The sequence below is a fragment of the Callorhinus ursinus genome, unplaced genomic scaffold (assembly GCF_003265705.2).
Source record: "Callorhinus ursinus isolate GAN/ISIS: 27379988/994484 unplaced genomic scaffold, GSC_fseal_2.0 scaffold10, whole genome shotgun sequence".
NCBI classification, from domain to species: Eukaryota; Metazoa; Chordata; class Mammalia; order Carnivora; family Otariidae; genus Callorhinus; species Callorhinus ursinus.
In genome coordinates this window covers 8,129,000-8,146,174 of record NW_027397072.1, presented here as the reverse complement: position 1 = coordinate 8,146,174, position 17,175 = coordinate 8,129,000, and the positions used below count along the sequence as shown (strand labels likewise).

The following is a 17,175-nucleotide window of genomic DNA, read 5'->3' as shown; positions in this document are numbered from 1 at the left end:
GCAGAGATCCTGGAATGTTCCTGAGCAGATGGGGCAGGTGTGAGCTTCCACCCAGGCCACCGCAAGGCACGAAGAAGTCGACATGCGAGCAGCCTTCAGGACCCTTAGCTTTCTAGAGGAACATTTCTAGAATGCTCCATGGTGACTATCACAGATGGCACGCTGGGCAAAGGCAGCCAGACCAATTTACGTGAAGCTCAAGAGCAGGCGAAATAACACCACAGTGACAGACCCGAGACTGGGGGCTGTCTGGGGTGGCAGGTGGGATAGTGGCCGGGAAGGCACTTGAGGGAGCCTTCTGGGGGCCTGGGAATGTCTGTAACTCACTGAGGGTGGTGGTCATACAGGCATGTATGTACATGATCCACCGCACTGCACATAGCTGTGAGCATTTTACTCTGTGACTATCAGACCTCCGTTTAAAACAAGAAAGATTTTTGTCCCTGAAACCCATAGGGAGAACCACATCACGAGCGCCAGAAAGGACCAGCAGATAGCACAGGTCTCTCCAGAAGGATGGAGAACCTCTTTAGAGCACCTCACAGCACAGGCAGTGTGTGTCTCGGGACCTGGCTGCACAGGTGTGTGTCTCCCTGGGACAGGCCATCCTCTTGGGACTGGGCCACGCGGCATGCCCAAGCGCAGAGCCAAAGGCAGCACCAGGCCCTTCCACGGTCTTGACAGACTTCTGAAGTTCTTAAAACACCATTCCATGCTGAGAAAGGTACAGGAGGTGAGTATCCCACCCGGCAGGCTGAGAGGCCATGGGGAAGGGTCTCAGGGTTTGGGCACGGGTGTGGGATCCTAGCAGCCAGATCCCATTTGGACAGGTATGGCGCCCACCCCTACCCCGTACGGTGCTGTTTTGAAGAATCCCACTGGTGTGTCCCAGTTTTGGCCAGGCCGGTCTGCTCAGCCAGTGACAGGCATGCCCGTTTGCAAAAGGGGTGTCAGGTAGGCTAGGATTCCAGGGAGACAGAATTCTTATTTCTATCACCTCTTATAGCTAAGAACCCGAAGTGACAACTGAACCACAGAGGTCCCCAAACCCGTGTTGATTTATTCTGTGTGAGAACCACCTATTAGGGAAATGGGTTGGTCACTCCTCGGGCCATTTGCAGCTGGTTTAGGAGTTCGTGGGTTTGAAGCTCTTTGCTCAAGACTTAGCTCCTGAGCCGAGAAGTGCCTTACATGCAGACACTGCCTCTTGTGAGGAATCCTAGAACCGAATCCCCCGGGCTCCAGGAGTAGGGCCACTGGGGGGCGCCCGGGAGCAGGTCTGGGGTTCTTGACTCTCTCACAAACCCAGGCACCCAGAGAAGTGAACAAAACTGGGTTTCTTTCTGGAAAACAGCCTCACCTGCCAGAGCTGTTGATAGGCATGAAGGTGAGGGAAAAAAGGTCTCAGGAAGAGGTGTTCCTTCTGTGTCAGACTTTGTTATTCCATGACCACTAATATTTCAGTTTTCCTTTACCATGGCATGCTCCTGGGGACGTGACAGGCTGTGTGTCACATTCTCAAATACGGGGACTTGAGAAGGTCTTAGTAGGTGCCTTCTGCAAGAACCAAGGGACCTCTCCATTATAATTTTCAGCTCTGTAAATTCTTAGGACATCACCTCTCTGCGCCTCGGATTTTGTGAAATGCAGAGAAGGACTCCCCCACCCCCACCCCCAGCCCCCAGGGTTGTGAAGAACAAAACAGATCAAAGCCCTCAGCCCAGGCCTGATCCAGAAACACTGGGTCTTACCATTCCTACGGCAAGGACCCTCCCGGGCAGGTGACGGGCAGTCACTTTCACAAGTGGTGGCCGGGGAGTGGCTGGCGTCAGAGGGGACCGGGGTGGGGGGCCCTACCTGCACGATCTCCAGCATCTCGCTGCGGCTGATGTAGCCGTTGCCGTCCAGGTCGTACATGCTGAAGGCCCACTTGAGCTTCTGCTCCAGCTTGCCCCGGGACGTGACGCTCAGCGCGATGATGAACTCCCGGAAGTCGATGGTGCCGTCCCCGTTGGTGTCGAAGGTGCGGAAGACGTGCTCGGCGAACTTGGAGGCGTCGCCATAGGGGAAGAAGTTGGCGTAGATCTTCTTGAACTCGTCCACGGTCAGGTGGCCGGTGGGGCAGTCCTTGAGGAAGCCCTTGTACCACTCCTGCAGCTCGTGGTCCGTGAACTCCGTGTTCTCACGCAGGTCCTGCAGCACCTCGGGCCGCAGCTTGCTGTTCTGCTTGCCCATGGTGGCGGCTGGTCACACCTGCAAGGCGGGGGCGTCAGCGGGGGGGCGCCCGGGGGGGCCGGAGGGACCACCACCATGCATGGGACGGCTCAGCCCGTCTAGGATGCCCTGCGGGAAGGGGGGCCCCCTTGGGGGCACTTTGAGTTTTGGAAATGGGGAAAGGGGGGGGGGGATGCAACTTAAATCAGTGGAATGAGGTGTTCACCGGGGCTGTACAAGACTTGAGGATTCATCCTCACTCTCCTGAGCCTCACCCGCTCCAGGCAGAGTTCTTGCTATGCTGAGTGCACCCCTGACCCTCTGGTTCTTAGGCACCTCATTCTGTTTTTAGAACAGGTGTCCAGAAACTTTGGAGGAGTCCCCTCTCTATTGGGCCTCTGAGAAACTCCCCGGGGCCAGGGGGTAGGGGTGGGGTGGCTCTAGGATTAGCACCGGGCAGTCCACGATGTCTCGAATGTGACCAGTAAAATATCAGGCGGCCGTGGGAGCGCAGAACCTGCTCCCCACAGCAGTTCCCCGCATGGAACGGACAGAGGACCGATCCGCGTCACCTCCCCTCCTCAATTCATGGTCCGGCTCTGACAGTAACACATGACAGTCATCATTCTTCAAGCATACACAGAAGACGAGACAATCAAAGTGAAATGTCTCCTGCCCCAGTCCCCGAGGTGCCCACTTTGAACTGCTTCTGTATTTATAAACTCTAAACAGTATGCACTGCATCCCCATTAGGAAAGATAACAGATGTAGCTCACCTCTTCTCCCTGGCATGTCCTCCTTTGCCCCCTCCTGGGTTTTATTAGCTTTATAATACATATCCCTGTTTTTACTTGTTATGCTTATGGCTTTTTTTTTTTAAAGATTTTATTTATTTATTTGAGAGAGAGAGAGAGAGTGAGCATGCGCAAGCGAGGGAGGGACAGAGGGAGTTAATCTCAAGCCAACTCCCCCCGCTGAGTGCAGAGCCTGACGTGGGGCTCAATCTCACGATCCTGAGACCATGACCTGAGCCGAAATCAAGAGTCAGACGCTTAACCGACTGAACCACACAGGGCGTCGCTTTATGACTTTAAATTATATACTTAAAGTTCCTTTCCTGATTTCTATGGAGGGCAGCCTGGCCATGTCTTTCAAAATTGCAAAGCCCAGTTCTCCCATCTGGAGGAGTAGCTAAAGATACTCCAGCTGTGCAAACGGAGCAGCAGTAACCAGGATGTATTTTCAAGTAAAAAGAGAAAGTGTAGAGCAGCACATAGAGTTTTTGCTACCATTCATGAAAAAGAGAGAAAACAACGTATATGTGCGTGTCTCTGTGTCTGGAAGGTCCTATTCGGACATGACGTTGCCCAGAGAGAGGTGGCTGATGGACAAGGTTCGAACGGGGAGTTTTTACTGTAAATCCTTCCGCAACTTTAAAATGTTGAACTCTGTGTATGTATTTTCATACAGGGAGCGCCTGGGAGGCTCAGTAGGTTAAGCATCTGCCTTCAGCTCAGGTGGTGATCCCACGGTCCCTGCTCAGCGGGGAGTCTGCTTCTCCCTCTCCGTCTGCCCCTCCCCCTTCTCATGCATGCACTCACGCTCTCTCTCAAATAAATAAAATCTTTAAAGATAAATAAATAAATAATAAACAAAAATAAAAATAGCCCAACCTCTATTTCTCGATCAAGCAACTTTATTCCTGGTTCTCTCTCCATAAGATCAAGCTATGGATCCCCCCACCTTCCTTCCTTATCAGCTTCTGTTGCGAGAACCACTATTTTCACGATGTCAGGGTTTACAATCTCTACTTTCTGCCCTTACCTATAGACTGATCTCAAAAAGTGGAAGCCAGCAAATGTCTAAGGAAGCTGGTTGTCAGTTTCCTGGTGACGAGAGGCCACGTCAAGGGCAGGACCCACACTGGGGCAGCTGTCCTTGCCTCACTCGAAGTCACCCGGAACCTGCGAGGCCACCTCGCCAAGTGCAGTGTGTCCTAGAACGAGGACACACATGATTTCCATTCCACAGGAGCTGAGAGGTCACAGGAGGTCCAGGCCACCATGTACAGATCGGGGAACCCCACACCTCCACCAGCCAGCTCTCTGACCCACCCTGGGACTTGGGGTGGCACGCTCTGGGAGGCCCAAAAAAGTCCTGGCGTTCACATGTCGCTGATTCAACTTCTGGTCCCTTCCGAAACTCAGTTCATTAATAAGATTTTTCTTTTTTTTTAACGACCATTGTGATTTCTACGTGAAAAATAAAGGTGAATGTGAAAATCAGTGTCTGACAGAAGAGGAAAAACAACCAAGGTGCAGGTCAGATCTCTGTCCTGTGGGAAAAAGCTCCAAGCCAGATTTGGATGTGTGGCTGCCTCTTGATTCTGCATTTTCTGCCATGCTATCGGGGCCCCACCCAGACCAGCTCCCGGGTCCTTCTAGGTGTCCCCTTGGCGGACCTGATGGCGGGGCGCTGGGATGGCTCCATGCCCAGACAGCCCCACTGGGCATGCAGGGCCATGTGCCCCAGGACTAGGGTGGTGCTGGGCACCCAGGACAGCCCAGCATGGCAGGCCTGTCTCCTCAGGCACACTCGGGTTATGGTTGAACTGTGAACCCCCCAACCAAAAAAAGATGCTGAGGTTTTAACCCCTAATGCCTGTGAACAGGACATTATTTGGAACTGGGGACTCTGAAAATGATCAAGTTAGGATGAGGTTATTGGGGTATCCTTACAAAAAGAGGACATTTGGAAATAGTACAGAAGGAAGACATGTGGAGAGGTAGGGAGAAGACACAGCCATCTACCAGCCAAGGAGCACGGGAGGCCTCCAGAAGCTAGAACAGGTGCTTCCCCACATCCCTCAGACGACCCTGCCCACACCTCCAGGACTGCGAGGGAAAACATTCCTGCTGTTTAAGCCACCCGGTCTGTGGTACCTTGTTAGGGCAGCCGAGTATGACAGACCCCAGGGAGGTGCTCGACTCAGCCGCATAGCCAGAGCACCTTGTCCACCAAACCCAAGGACAGGAGCTGAGGGCACAGGGAGAAGCCACGTGGGTGTTGCCGGCGACTTAGGCCAGATGCCCATCCTTCCCTGCCCGTCCATCTGTCCATCCACAGGCTCTCCCACCTGAACTCCAAGGTGGGGACCAGATCCAGGCAGCCTCGGGTGTGACCCCGAGACCCGCCCCCTGAGGCTGATCCCCCCACTGAGGCACCTCCTGCCCATGCCAGCCTCCTGGGGGCATGTTCTTGCACGCACACGTCTACACACACAGGGGGGAGCAAGGGGTCCAGGAGGCCCCTGGTGTTGGGTGGGGCCCCCCAAAGGTGACACCGCAGAAGCCACTGAGCGGGCAAGCCGGGCAGCAGAGAGAGCCCTCGGAGCTCAGGGCTACAGACGCCCTCCGCTCTCTCTGTACCCAGCGAACTCTCCTCCGCCCCACTCCCATGTGATTTCTCTGCTCCTGTGAGGATCCCTCTATTAACCTGCTAGTCACACCCCTGCTTCTGTCTGCTCTGTTCAAACAGCCCCCCGGCCTCCTCCAGGTCCTATCACGTAGGACTTTTGAACTGCAAATTTTGGACTGCAAAACTTTCAAGGTCAGCTGACCCGGCAGGTGGCCCGAGACGCCCCCCCACGCAGGGTGACTCACTGTGTGGCTTCTTGCCGGCAGCCCCACCACTCAGTGTCTGCCGAGCACTGGGCAGCACCCGCCCCGGGGCTCCCGGATGAGACCTAGGACAGCCTGAAGATTCTGAGCACTTCCAGGTCCCAGGCGCCTGGGCTTGAAACAGGCTCATTTTCCAACCCTTTAATCAGTTTACTTGCTCTCAAAGCCTTGATATTTGCCATGCTCCCCTCAAATTGTGGGCCTGTCCTAGCCAGCGTCCGGAGGGGGCAGAACACCAACAGTCAGTCTGAGGTCTCTCCCGCGGGACCTCCCCACCGAGGCTTCAAGGGCGGCAGAGCCAGGCGCGCAGCGGGCCCGAGCCTCGGATGGCTACCTTCTGCACCTGCTCCTCCCCGTTCCTCACTTCGTCCGTCCGGACCTGGCGCTGTTCCCACCAGCAGCGTGTGTCCCTGTGTCCTCAAAGGGGGCGCGTCACACTGCACGGGGCACAGCGGGAGAGGACCAGCGTGAGCGGGGCGGGCCAGCTGCCCTTCTGGACTGAGCCAGGGCCCCCAAATTCACCTCGGAATGTGACTGGATTTGGAGACGGGGCTTTTAAGAGGTAATTAAGGCAAAATGAAGTCATTGGAGTGGGTCCTAATCCAATGTGGCAAGTGCCTTACAGGACACAGAGGGCTGGGGCGCCTGGGTGGCTCAGTCGGTTAAGCAGCTGCCTTCGGCTCAGGTCATGATCCCAGGGTCCTGGGATCGAGCCTCACCTCGGGCTCCCTGCTCAGTGGGGAGTCTGCCTCTCCCTCTGCTCGTGCTCTCTCTCGCTCTCTATCTCAAATACATTTTTTAAAAATCTTAAAAAAGAAAAAAGACACAGACGGAAGGCCACATGAGGTCACAGCAAGAACACAGCCGTCTGCGAGCCAAGGAGAGGCCTCAGAAGGGACCAAACCTGCGACACCTTGATCTTAGACTTCTGGCCTCTGGAGCTGTAAGAAAACAAAATTCCTGTTTTTGAAGCTGCCCGGTCTGTGTTCCTTGGTTACGACAGCCCTGGGACGCTGACTCGGCTGCCCCTGGCCAGTGACCCGATCAACATGTGCCATTAGTGTCTGTGGGGGGCCAGGCACCCGGAGGTCCCCGCAGCCTCCCTCCCAACCCACCAGCAGGCTCTGGAGGCAAAGCCAGCACTCGGCCCGGGGCTGTCTGGCCCACACCCCACATCCTGCTGCAGGCAGCCAGGGGGAGGCTGGTCCACGGGAGGGCCACGTGGGCATGAACAGCACCTTCCCCAGGCCGCCTTGGATCGTTAATGGCACATCCTTTACCCTGATTAGCATCCTGTCTTTTTCACCATGGAAACAAGCGGCCTTCTGTCAAGTTCTAGGCTCTGAGGGCTCAGGATCGGTCCCTTTAGAATCCACCCCCCTCACTGAAGACCAAATCACCGCTCAGAATGACGCTATTGGTTTGCTTCAGAATGGATCTGTGACTGATGTTCTTTCAGATCCCATAGAAATTCCAAATCCCCAACACCTCCTCTGTCTGAGCTAACACGTTTGTGGAAAGGGCAGTACCAGATTAGGGAGAGGGACCAGCACGGTCAACCCAAAGCTGGAAGGTCACAGGCAGAGGGCTCGGCGGTGTGCCCGAGTTTGCCAGCTCCTTTCCACGTGTGTCCCCGAAGCTGACCCGCAAGACCGAGATCCCCCCTCCCAGCCCCTCCTTCTCAAAGTGCTTCCAAGTGGGGGGGTGGAGGGCATTCCTGGGAGGGCTGTGTGTGGTGAGAGGGCCTCCTTCCCAGACTGGGGTCCCTTCCTGGTCTGACAGTCTAAGATCTCTGGGTCTGGAGGTCCCAGGCTGAAGATTCCTGTGTCTATATTTGAGGTGGGGGAGTCTCTCATCACAAGCGATGACCCCTCCCAAGAAAGGCAAAGGAGTCCGGGAAGGGGGTACAGCATTCCCTGGAATATTCCGGAAATGTGTGGTCTACAAATCTGTGTGCCTCACCACACCCGCACTGTGTCCTGAGTCCTGATGCTTGCCTGCACGTGTCCCCAAGCTGGTGCTCCGCTCCCCAAAAGCCCAAACCCAGAAGTGCAGGCACACTTGCCCTCAGCACGTTCTCAGGGCCTGGCGCCAGGCTGGGCTCACAGTGGTTATGCATCTACTCGAGTCCACTGAGCCCTCTGAATGCCTAGGGATGCACCTCCTGGTTCTCAGTGCTCTGGGCTGCTTGCGATGCAGGTGCCTATGGATGGGGATGGTGCTCCAGGGAGGAATCATTCATTCCCACGGCGGGGGGGGGGGGGGGGGGGGCGGGGACTAGGTAGTCTGCCTAGGAAGACAGCATGTGGAGTCAAAACTGAACGATAAGGAGGACTTTAAAAGCCACTGGAAGTCGGGGCGCCTGGGTGGCTCCATTGGTTAAGTGTCCAACTCTTGATTTCCGCTCAGGTCTTGATCTCAGGGTTGTGAGTTCAAGCCCTACACTGGACTCCACCCTGGGCATCGGGCCTACTAAAACAAACAAAAACCAAAAAGCCACTGGAGGTCGACCCCCATAGGCCACTTCTAGGCAGATTCCAGGTGCTGGGAAGACGGGGGTCATGCTTGGCCGGGCTGGGAGGGTGCAATGTTATCTCCATCTTAGAGACAAATGAGGTCTCCGTGGGGCACGTGCTTGTCTGCGACCTTCCCCGGGGTCCCTTCATTGCCCAGGTCCATGGGCAGTGATGGAGGCCACCACGGTGCTCCCAGCTGGTATTCCCCACCACCATGAAGTGGGGCCCATGAAGACGAAATACAGCCCCTCATGCACTGCCAGTCCCTTACTGGGCCAGTTCACATGTGCTTACCAAAGACTCAGATGAAACAGTTAATACAGAGAGCCTCATTTTAGCTCTCCCCTGGAGGCTCTCAGCCCAAAGCATGCGGCCTCTCAGGGACCTGGGATGGTGGAATGCTGCATGCACCGTGACCCCCTCTGTTACTAATTAAGCCAAGGAACCATCATTGACGACTGGCTGGCTGGGAAGATGGATGATAACAAGCCAGCCTTTCTGCAAAGACAAAGCAACCACCGTTTCTCAACAGAAATGACCCCCCAGCTCCAGTGCCCAGGCACACACCCATCCTTCATCTGTAGACCAGAAAATCTTACTCTCATCTCCGTTGACAGATGGGGTGAAGAATGGGCGTGCCAGGAAGGGTGATCAATTCGGGATCAGAGCCACCTTTTACTTGGCTTGAAAAGCTTCATGACCAAGCAGGGCTCGGATCAGACAGGCAACAGCCTTCTGAATGCATCAAAGATCACATTTTAATTCCCAGTAATGGCAGAATGGGGAGACAGTTAAAGTAGCGCTTACATCCATCCATCTCTCTCTGGCTCTCGGTTTCTCCATTGTTCTTAATGTGCTAAATTGTTCAAAAAAAAAAAAAAAGGCAAACATGTAGCTGGGGAGCCCTATGAAAATATTTAACCCAAAGTAGGCATCGCCTGCAAATTAAAGCCTTTTTAATGGCGCAGTTCTACCAACTGCTCCGTGAGGCTCCAGGGAACCAAGTACCGAATGTGTCATTAATCACAGCTCCACACCGGCTGATGGCATGGGTTGACATTTCAGTCATTGCTTTAAAATGCTTTCATCAGGTTGGATCTCCAGAGGTCGCTGGGCCAAGCTGACTTACACTCGGAGGGAAAACGATGGGAAAGATGGGAGGAAGCAAGTCCTTATGAAAGGCCCCAGCTCAGGATGAGGCTGGAGGGGCATCCGCAGTGAATCTGAACTTCAAGGGACCAGATGGCTCTTTTGGCGACGAGCGCTTATTCTGTCTGGGCTCGAACAGGAAAGTCGGGGCTGAAGGGACCAGCAGAAAACAGGCGCTTTGTGCTGTTCCTCGTGCAGCACAAGACCCAAGCCGTTCTCTCTCCTGGTGACCCATTAGCAAATGGGCAAATGCTGAGAATTTGTCCTTCTTTTCTCCAAGGAAGTGGGTGAGAGGCAAGCTGCAGGCAGCCTCGGCTTCTAGTGCAGCTGCTCTGAGGAGGGAGTCAGTCCTGTCCCAAGGGGTCTGTGACAGCTTCCAGACCCCCAGCAGGAACAGCACGCTTGGGGGGACTCAGGCTGCAACGCGGCTGGGAGGACGCTAGAGGGCGCAGGCAGGAGGACTCCTCGGGACCCGGCTGGAGACCCCGCCCTCCCGGCCCCGCCCCCGCCACGCCTCCTCCACGTCGCGGGTGCCTGTTTCTCTGTCTATAAACTAGATTTGTCCAATTCAGTAATCACCAGCCACATGTGGCTATTGAGCACATAAAATGTGGCCTGTCTGAATTCTTATAGATGCCCCAAGAGTAAAATACACACTGGCTTTTGAGGACTTAACCCACAAAGATAATGTAAAATATCTCGTGATGATTTTACTATCCTGATTACATGTGGAAGGACAAGTGACACCGTTTGCGATATCGTGGGTTAAATGAATCACGCTGGTGACACTAATCTCATCTGTTTCATTTTACCTTCTTAATGTGGCTACTAGAAAAGCTAATAGGACATGCGAACATGGCCGATATTCTATTTCTACCGGCTGCTCAGCCCTGGTAGATCCCTGGGACACTCCCCACACACCTCGTGCCTCTGAAAACACTGGTTCATCCATATGGCTGCTCGCCTCAGGTGCCCGGCAAACTTCTACTCAACCTCCAAAGCCCAACTCACAAGCTACCTCTTCAGAGATGCACGTCACAGCCCCCAACAATTGCTCTTCCTTTTGCATCCCGATACCAATTTTGAACCTATTTCTATTATGACCTCAGCTTCTGTAACATCATTTACTTGTATTTCTCCCTCATTAGACTGCAAGCTTATTGAGGAAAGAGAATACCTCATTCATGCCAAAGCATGTTCTAGCCTCAAGGCCTTTGCATTTGCTGTTCCCTCTACCTGGTCTCAAGGTGCATTCCCTCAACGTTCATGTCTTTGCTTGAGGCTTCTTGGGGGTGCCTCCTCCACGGAACCCATCTCAAATAGCATCGGCCCTCACGCCCTAGTCCCTCACCCTGCCCCCTTGTCATAGGGTTCCCTACTACTTGGCGCCATACTGATACATTTATTGTCTCTGTCTCCTTTTGTTCACACTGGACCCCCACACTGCCCAGAACAGGGCTTGGCACACAATGGGTGCTCGGTAAATCTCTCTGAAATAATGGCTGTGTGTGCCAAGGGCCTAGCACAGTGCCTGAATGGATGGGCAGACGGAGGAGTGAATGGATTTTCTTCTAGGACCCTCTTGCTCCAACATTGTGACTTCTCCAGGAAGGAACATCATGGGTCGGGATGGTAAAGCGCTCTCTTGCCCAGATTTGAAACTCTAAGAAGGGACATTCTGTAATCCAGACTTGGTATTTTGGGAAAAGCTCCATTTGCTGGCCCAGAAACAGCCATAGCAGAACAGAGGGCCTGCCTGGGGCATGTCAGACTCTGGGGTCCAATCACCAAACCTGTGCCATCTCCTCCCTGCCTCCATGAACACGCCCCCAGCTATGTGGTCCTGGGCCAGGGTCCTCACTGCCCCCCTCCAGCTGGGATCTTTCACCCAGAGCAACTTCGCTGCTCTTCGAGTCTCCTAGGGAGGAGCACTCAGAGCTGCTTGCCCTGTGGAAGAAGGTCGCTTACCGGAATGGCCGTAAATGAGCCTCTGGGGAGAAAAGCCGGAGAGAGAGGAAGAGAGAATGCCCAGGAGAATGATCCTCCCCCTCGTAGAATCTGCTAACACAACAGGAAGAGAACTCTAGGCAGGATTCAAAACAAGACCATGGGATTTTTTTCTTAACACCAAAACTGCTGCGTAGGACCACCCATACGTGAGTTCCAGATTCTGGGGCTTCCGGTGGGAGTTAGTCCCTGTCAGGCTGGAGTGGGCAATTGGAAGTTTCTGAATTTGCGCCCTTGTGCCAGCAAACATTTCCAACAGTTCCATTTCCCCTCTGTGCCAGTGTGGGAACAGCTGGATGAACAACAAAGACCCTCCGCAGGTGCCTGGAGTCCCCTTCCCCCAGGCACGCCCCTGAGCCACGGGGTACTGTGCACCGTGAGGCTTACTTAAGAGGGACCGGGAGAGCGGGAGCAGAGCTAGCCTGTCCCCGAGCAATGGTCACGAGGTCTGATCGGTGAGGTCTGAGCCAGGCTTACAGGCTCCCGGGAGTCCTCCAGGTGGGCAGATGACGGAAAGAGCGTGTGCCGGGGCGAGGGGGCCGGGAGAGAGCCCACCCGAGGCCACAGAGGCTGGGACATTCCCGGTGAGCATGACTATGGAACAATGCAACATTGAGGAGAGGGTCCAGGAGAGAAACAAGAGGGGACTGGAGAAGGCGAGGCTGGCCATGTCCCGTCACCATCCCCGGCAAAGGCCCAAGCCCCGTGAAGCACTCGGAATGAGACAACCAGCCGAGGACTCAGACTCTATCACTGTTCGGTCATCCACACCCGGGAATCACCCTACATCCCCCTTGCAGGGATCCCGAGCCCACCAGGGCTAACTGCTCTTTCATCGGAAATCTAAGAGGCCCCAGTAGACCGGTCCGTGGGGACTGAAGGCAGGAGCCAGTCTGAGATTTCAGAAGCCCCCTCCCCCATAGGTCTGACCCTGCTTCAGTCGGCCCTGGGGGCACAGACCTGGTGGAGGGCCCCCACCCGGCTCAGCTGCGCGTGTTATGTGTGGAGACGTGGGAGAGCAGCCCCCACACAGCTGCGTAAATGCCTCCAGGCTACGCGTGTCCCGCCGCAGAATGACTCCAGCACCCGCCAAGCCTGCGTGGGACAGATCCGCACGGCACGTGACAGAGCGAGTCCCCGATCCCACGCCGATGCTCCTGGCCAGGATGTGAACCCCAGTCCTTCCACCCCCCGCAGGAGGGAAGCCCATCCTTGCGGGCAGTGCCTACACACCCTGGCCAGTGGGGCGCCGCTCGGGAGGCGGAGGGTGCACCGAGCCAGGCCCTGGGGTGCGGTGGTTCCCAGGCTCGGTGCCTCAGATCAGCGTCTGCTCGCTCCTCCATCATGGGACCAGAACGGCCGCTCGGTGGCGGCTGTGCACAGAAGGGGCCACACGGGCTAGCAGGTGCGCGGAAAATGGCCGGCCTGGCTCTTCCCGGGCTCCCCCGCCTCGCCTTACGGTCTTGGCTGTCTCATAACTTCTCTGGGCCTTGGCTTCCCGAACTGTAAATGGGAATAACAGTCCACGCCTGCTGATGTGACCGTGGAGCCATGCGGATAAAGGGAAATGAAGGGCGTAAAAGGACTGACGAATTTAAAACATCATATACCTGGAGGTAACATCACAGCTTTTAGGATACAAGAAATGTGTGATGCACTTAATGAGCTTAACTGTAGTATCAAGCAGAGCCAGGCCGGAGGCTGAGGCTGAGGCTGGAGGCTGAGGCTGCGACTGGAGGCTGAGGCTGAGACTGGAGGCTGAGGCTGAGGCTGAGGCTGGAGGCTGAGGCTGAGGCTGAGGCTGAGGCTGAGGCTGGAGGCTGAGGCTGAGGCCGGCTAGAGCTCGTGGGCTGCCTGCACTTTTGCAGACACTTCTCGCCCACATGCCCAGCAAAGAGCATGAAAACCTGGGATCCCAGTGGCCCAGGCACATCCACTGCGGGTCAGTCAGTGAAACTCTAACTCCTGTTCTTCAGAGAAAATGAGAAAAACGGACAGAAGAAAAGGGCAGTCCTCCGGTGGCCGAGCAGAGCCTCCAGCCAGCTCGCGCTGCCGGAGGTGCAAGTCCGGCAAAGCCTCCCGAGGCTCCGTGGGCACTGCTCTGCTCCTGCTGGCCATGGGACATGTGACCCCCACCCCAGGTGGGGCGAGAGAAGGAGGGGGAACCCCTCAGGGAGCAGAAGGGCTCTTCTCTAAGGGCATGATGTCTCCTGGGGAGTCTGTGGCTTCTACCCGGTTCAGGTCCACGTAGGAGCCGATTTCTGCACAGGACAGATCCCCAGAAGGACAGGGAGTTTTGCAGATACTGAAGGAGAGGTCTGGAATTTGCCCAGAGCGACCCCCAGCATTCCGAGGCGGCTGGGCTGCTGGGATCCATGCAGGACAGGGGGCATGCACACACACAAACACCCCACGTCCTACCACGCCACACGACACATACACCGTGCACACACCACACACACCACTTGTATGTATCACATGTGCATACACCGCTGACTGTCCGAACGCCTCCACCTGTCCCCTGGCTCCTGGTGGAAGAGAACCCAGGCCTGGCTGGGCAGAGGTGGGGGTTGCTGCCAAGACAAAGACCTTTCCAACACATCAGTGCATGGAGGGCTAGGATTTCACCCTGGGAATGTTCTTATCTTAGAGAAAATAGCATGGGCCGTGTTTACCATTCATTCACTCATTCATCCCATGGCTATCTTGACCCTCACTAAACCTGCACAGATTCCTTATGCACCAGGACCCGAGGCTGTAAAAAGGGAGCCACTGTGGGCCCGACACAATGAAGAACACGCTGGAGCCTCTGCTGGGGCAGGTGGGGCCAGGCCTCCAGAGCTGCCATCTGGGAAACCATTTTCCCAGCGGAGAAGGGTTAAAAGTGGCATTCGAGGAGGAGTCCCCAGTGTTCGCAGAGGTGTGGGTGAAAGCGTGAGATAGCACAGTGTGGCTGCAGAAATGCTGGCTCAGGGCACATGGCTGAGGGGTGGGCAGGGCTAGCCTCGGGACTTTATCCTGGGGGTGCTGGGAGAACGCCACCAGCAAGTACCCAGCCCCCGCTACACAGCCCTGGGCCTGTTACCTCTTGAGGCACCTTTATGAGCAATGACTGGGCCAGCAATATAACAGTACTGAGCTGTACAGGACAATATGGAACAAATGGATAGATTAACAAATGTAGGGTGTGAGGAGGAGGGGCAGCTAGGGGACAGAAGAAAAAATACCATCAAATCCTAGGCATTCAGACTCATTAGTCAAAGGGTAGTTCAAATGTGTCAAGTCCAAGTCAAAAAAAAAATACCTAAAAAGGTGCCTCTGAATTCTTTCTCAGGTAAAGGGTAAGGGCTGGACGGGCAGCTCTGTGAGGTAGATGAGTAGGCACGTGTAGTGAGGAGAGAAGTTAGCGGCTATTAGCACAGCTGTCATTCCCAACCTCAGAACAGAGTGGGGGCCCCGGGAAGTCCTGTGCCTCAAAGGGCTGCTTTCTTCACCTGTGAATGATGACTTCGGACTAGTGAACCCCGAAGCATGTATGAGCCCCGTGGAGGCTTCTACGGCACCTGACAAGTCCACTCGCTTGGCTGGAATGTATGTCCCTCTCGCCAGGATCTTTTTTTTTTTTTTTAAAGATTTGATTTATATATTTGAGAGATAGAGGGAGAGAGTGAGAGGGAGAAGCAGACTCCCCGCTGAGCAGAGAGCCCACGTGGGGCTCGATCCCAGGCCCCTGGGATCATGACCTGAGCTGAAGGCAGACGCTTAACCGACTGAGCCACCTGGGCGCCCCGCCCCAGGATCCATCCGCAGACCCATTCGCTTAGCTCTTCTCCCAGTAGATGGTAGAAAGTTAAATTTCTGCCAGGCTCCTGCTTGAGTGATGCCTCAATTCACAACTCATGGGCCCCAAACGAACCGCTACCAAACTTTGAATTCACGTGCCCCAAATGAATGAGGTCTGGCCACCTTCTAAGTAAGATACCTCGGATAGAAACTCGTCTGTAAGAAATGTCGTTACAGATACCAGATTTCAAAGATTTTTTCAAGACACTCCTGGCCCCCTGGGGGTTTGTGGGCACCGACAAGTGGCTCTGTCCCCAGGAAAGTCCACTCCACGAGGTGCTGCCCATGGCAGAGCTCCTGGGGGCCCGGCTGCCGCCAAAGGCCGGTGTGTAGCTTGCTCATGGCTCAGCTCCCTAATCCAGAATTTTTTTTTTTTTAAACTTGGAAGGAAACTTCCAGTGAATCATCTCATATGCTATTTGATTCATGTTTAATGTCTTTGGGAAGAAATAAAAACAGTAAGTCATTCTCAACACAAACGGCATCAGCCTGGCTAAAATGCTAGGCGCGCGAACGGGGGTGCGCCATCTGCCCTCGGACACCACAGCAACTGCGGTCCTAACTTGTCATTAGGGAGCATGTTTACAATCCAGACGGCAGACAGCTCATAAAAGCTGCCCTTTGCCCTTTTTACTCTTTAAATCACAACACCAGAAGCCATAGATTCCGCAGGGAGAGCGGAGACCGATGCGCAAACTCGCGCACAGACAGTGTCGATCCACACGCGTTAACTGAGCTTGTACCGAGTGAAAACCAGCGCGCTAAGTGCTTGGGGACACACAGAAGGACGGGAGGCTCTCGGACTGCTTGCAGTCCAGGTGGGGAATCAAGGCATGAATAATCCCTTCCTTCTTCTCTACGCCGAGGGAGCGCCTCTGCTAACCAGGCGCCCAGCTCCAGGGCTGGTGGCATAAGACGGAGCAAAGGAAGGCGGCGTTCCAGGAGGAACAGACAGACTAGCTTTCGGGCTGGGGCCCACGTCCTTTCCTGACTTTTTCCCCCAAGGACACAGAGCTGAGTCCCGTTCACCCAGAGCACGGCTGGGAGTAAGCCTGTAACCAATTAGCACCGTGCCTGAAACACGGGAAGGCTGCAGTACGTGGCACTTGGTAAGAAGAAGGAAGTGAGGGAGGGAGGGAGGAAAGGTGGGGCTGACGACCCCCAGCTCCTCTGTAGGCCCAGCCCTCGCACAGTAAACTTGACCCGGCCCCGCGGAGCCCCTCTTGCGGGCGCTCCAGGTCTCTGAATTTCCTACCCAAGACTTTCCGACCCGGACAGTCTTGAACTTCAGGGAAAGAGCCAGTCTCCTGGAGACCCGAGGAGGTCCCAGGGGCAGCCACCAGAGCAAACCTTTGCTGAAGTATGCTCCCAAGGGAGGACTTTTTAGCCACAAACCTGCATATACGGTCTGATAGGCCCAAGAAGAGTCAAGAGGTCCACAGGACAGAAAACGTGAAATCCGGGCTGACCCGGAAATCTGGGCTTTGGGAAGTGAGAAGGATCGGTGCGGGCCACCCGGAGGGGCCTGCGTCATGGCGGGGGAGGGTCTGCGTGGACGCAGACCCGAGAGGGGGCCCCGGCCCAGGCGCCAGCGAGCAGCAAGATCTTGGGGTTGATCATTCATTCATTCATTCATTCACTCGTTGGATGCAGAGGCTCCCTCTGTGTCCCGCCCTTTCGGCGCCAAGCAAGGGCTGACTGGCAGTTAAAGCACCCTTCCTCCCCAACATGATGCAGAAACCTACCCAGAGTGGAAGCTCAGGGAT

General features: G+C 55.2%; 1 protein-coding gene across 1 annotated transcript in view; it reads right to left on the bottom strand.

Moving 5' to 3' along the window:
- HPCAL1 (hippocalcin like 1) overlaps window positions 1–17,175 on the bottom strand; it is a 108,368-nt gene that overhangs the window by 3,850 nt on the left and 87,343 nt on the right. The window contains exon 3 of the mRNA XM_025867735.2: window positions 1,752–2,253. Coding sequence (XP_025723520.1) covers window positions 1,752–2,235 — 484 coding nt within the window. The 5' untranslated portion in view covers window positions 2,236–2,253. The remainder of the gene's footprint in view (window positions 1–1,751; window positions 2,254–17,175) is intronic.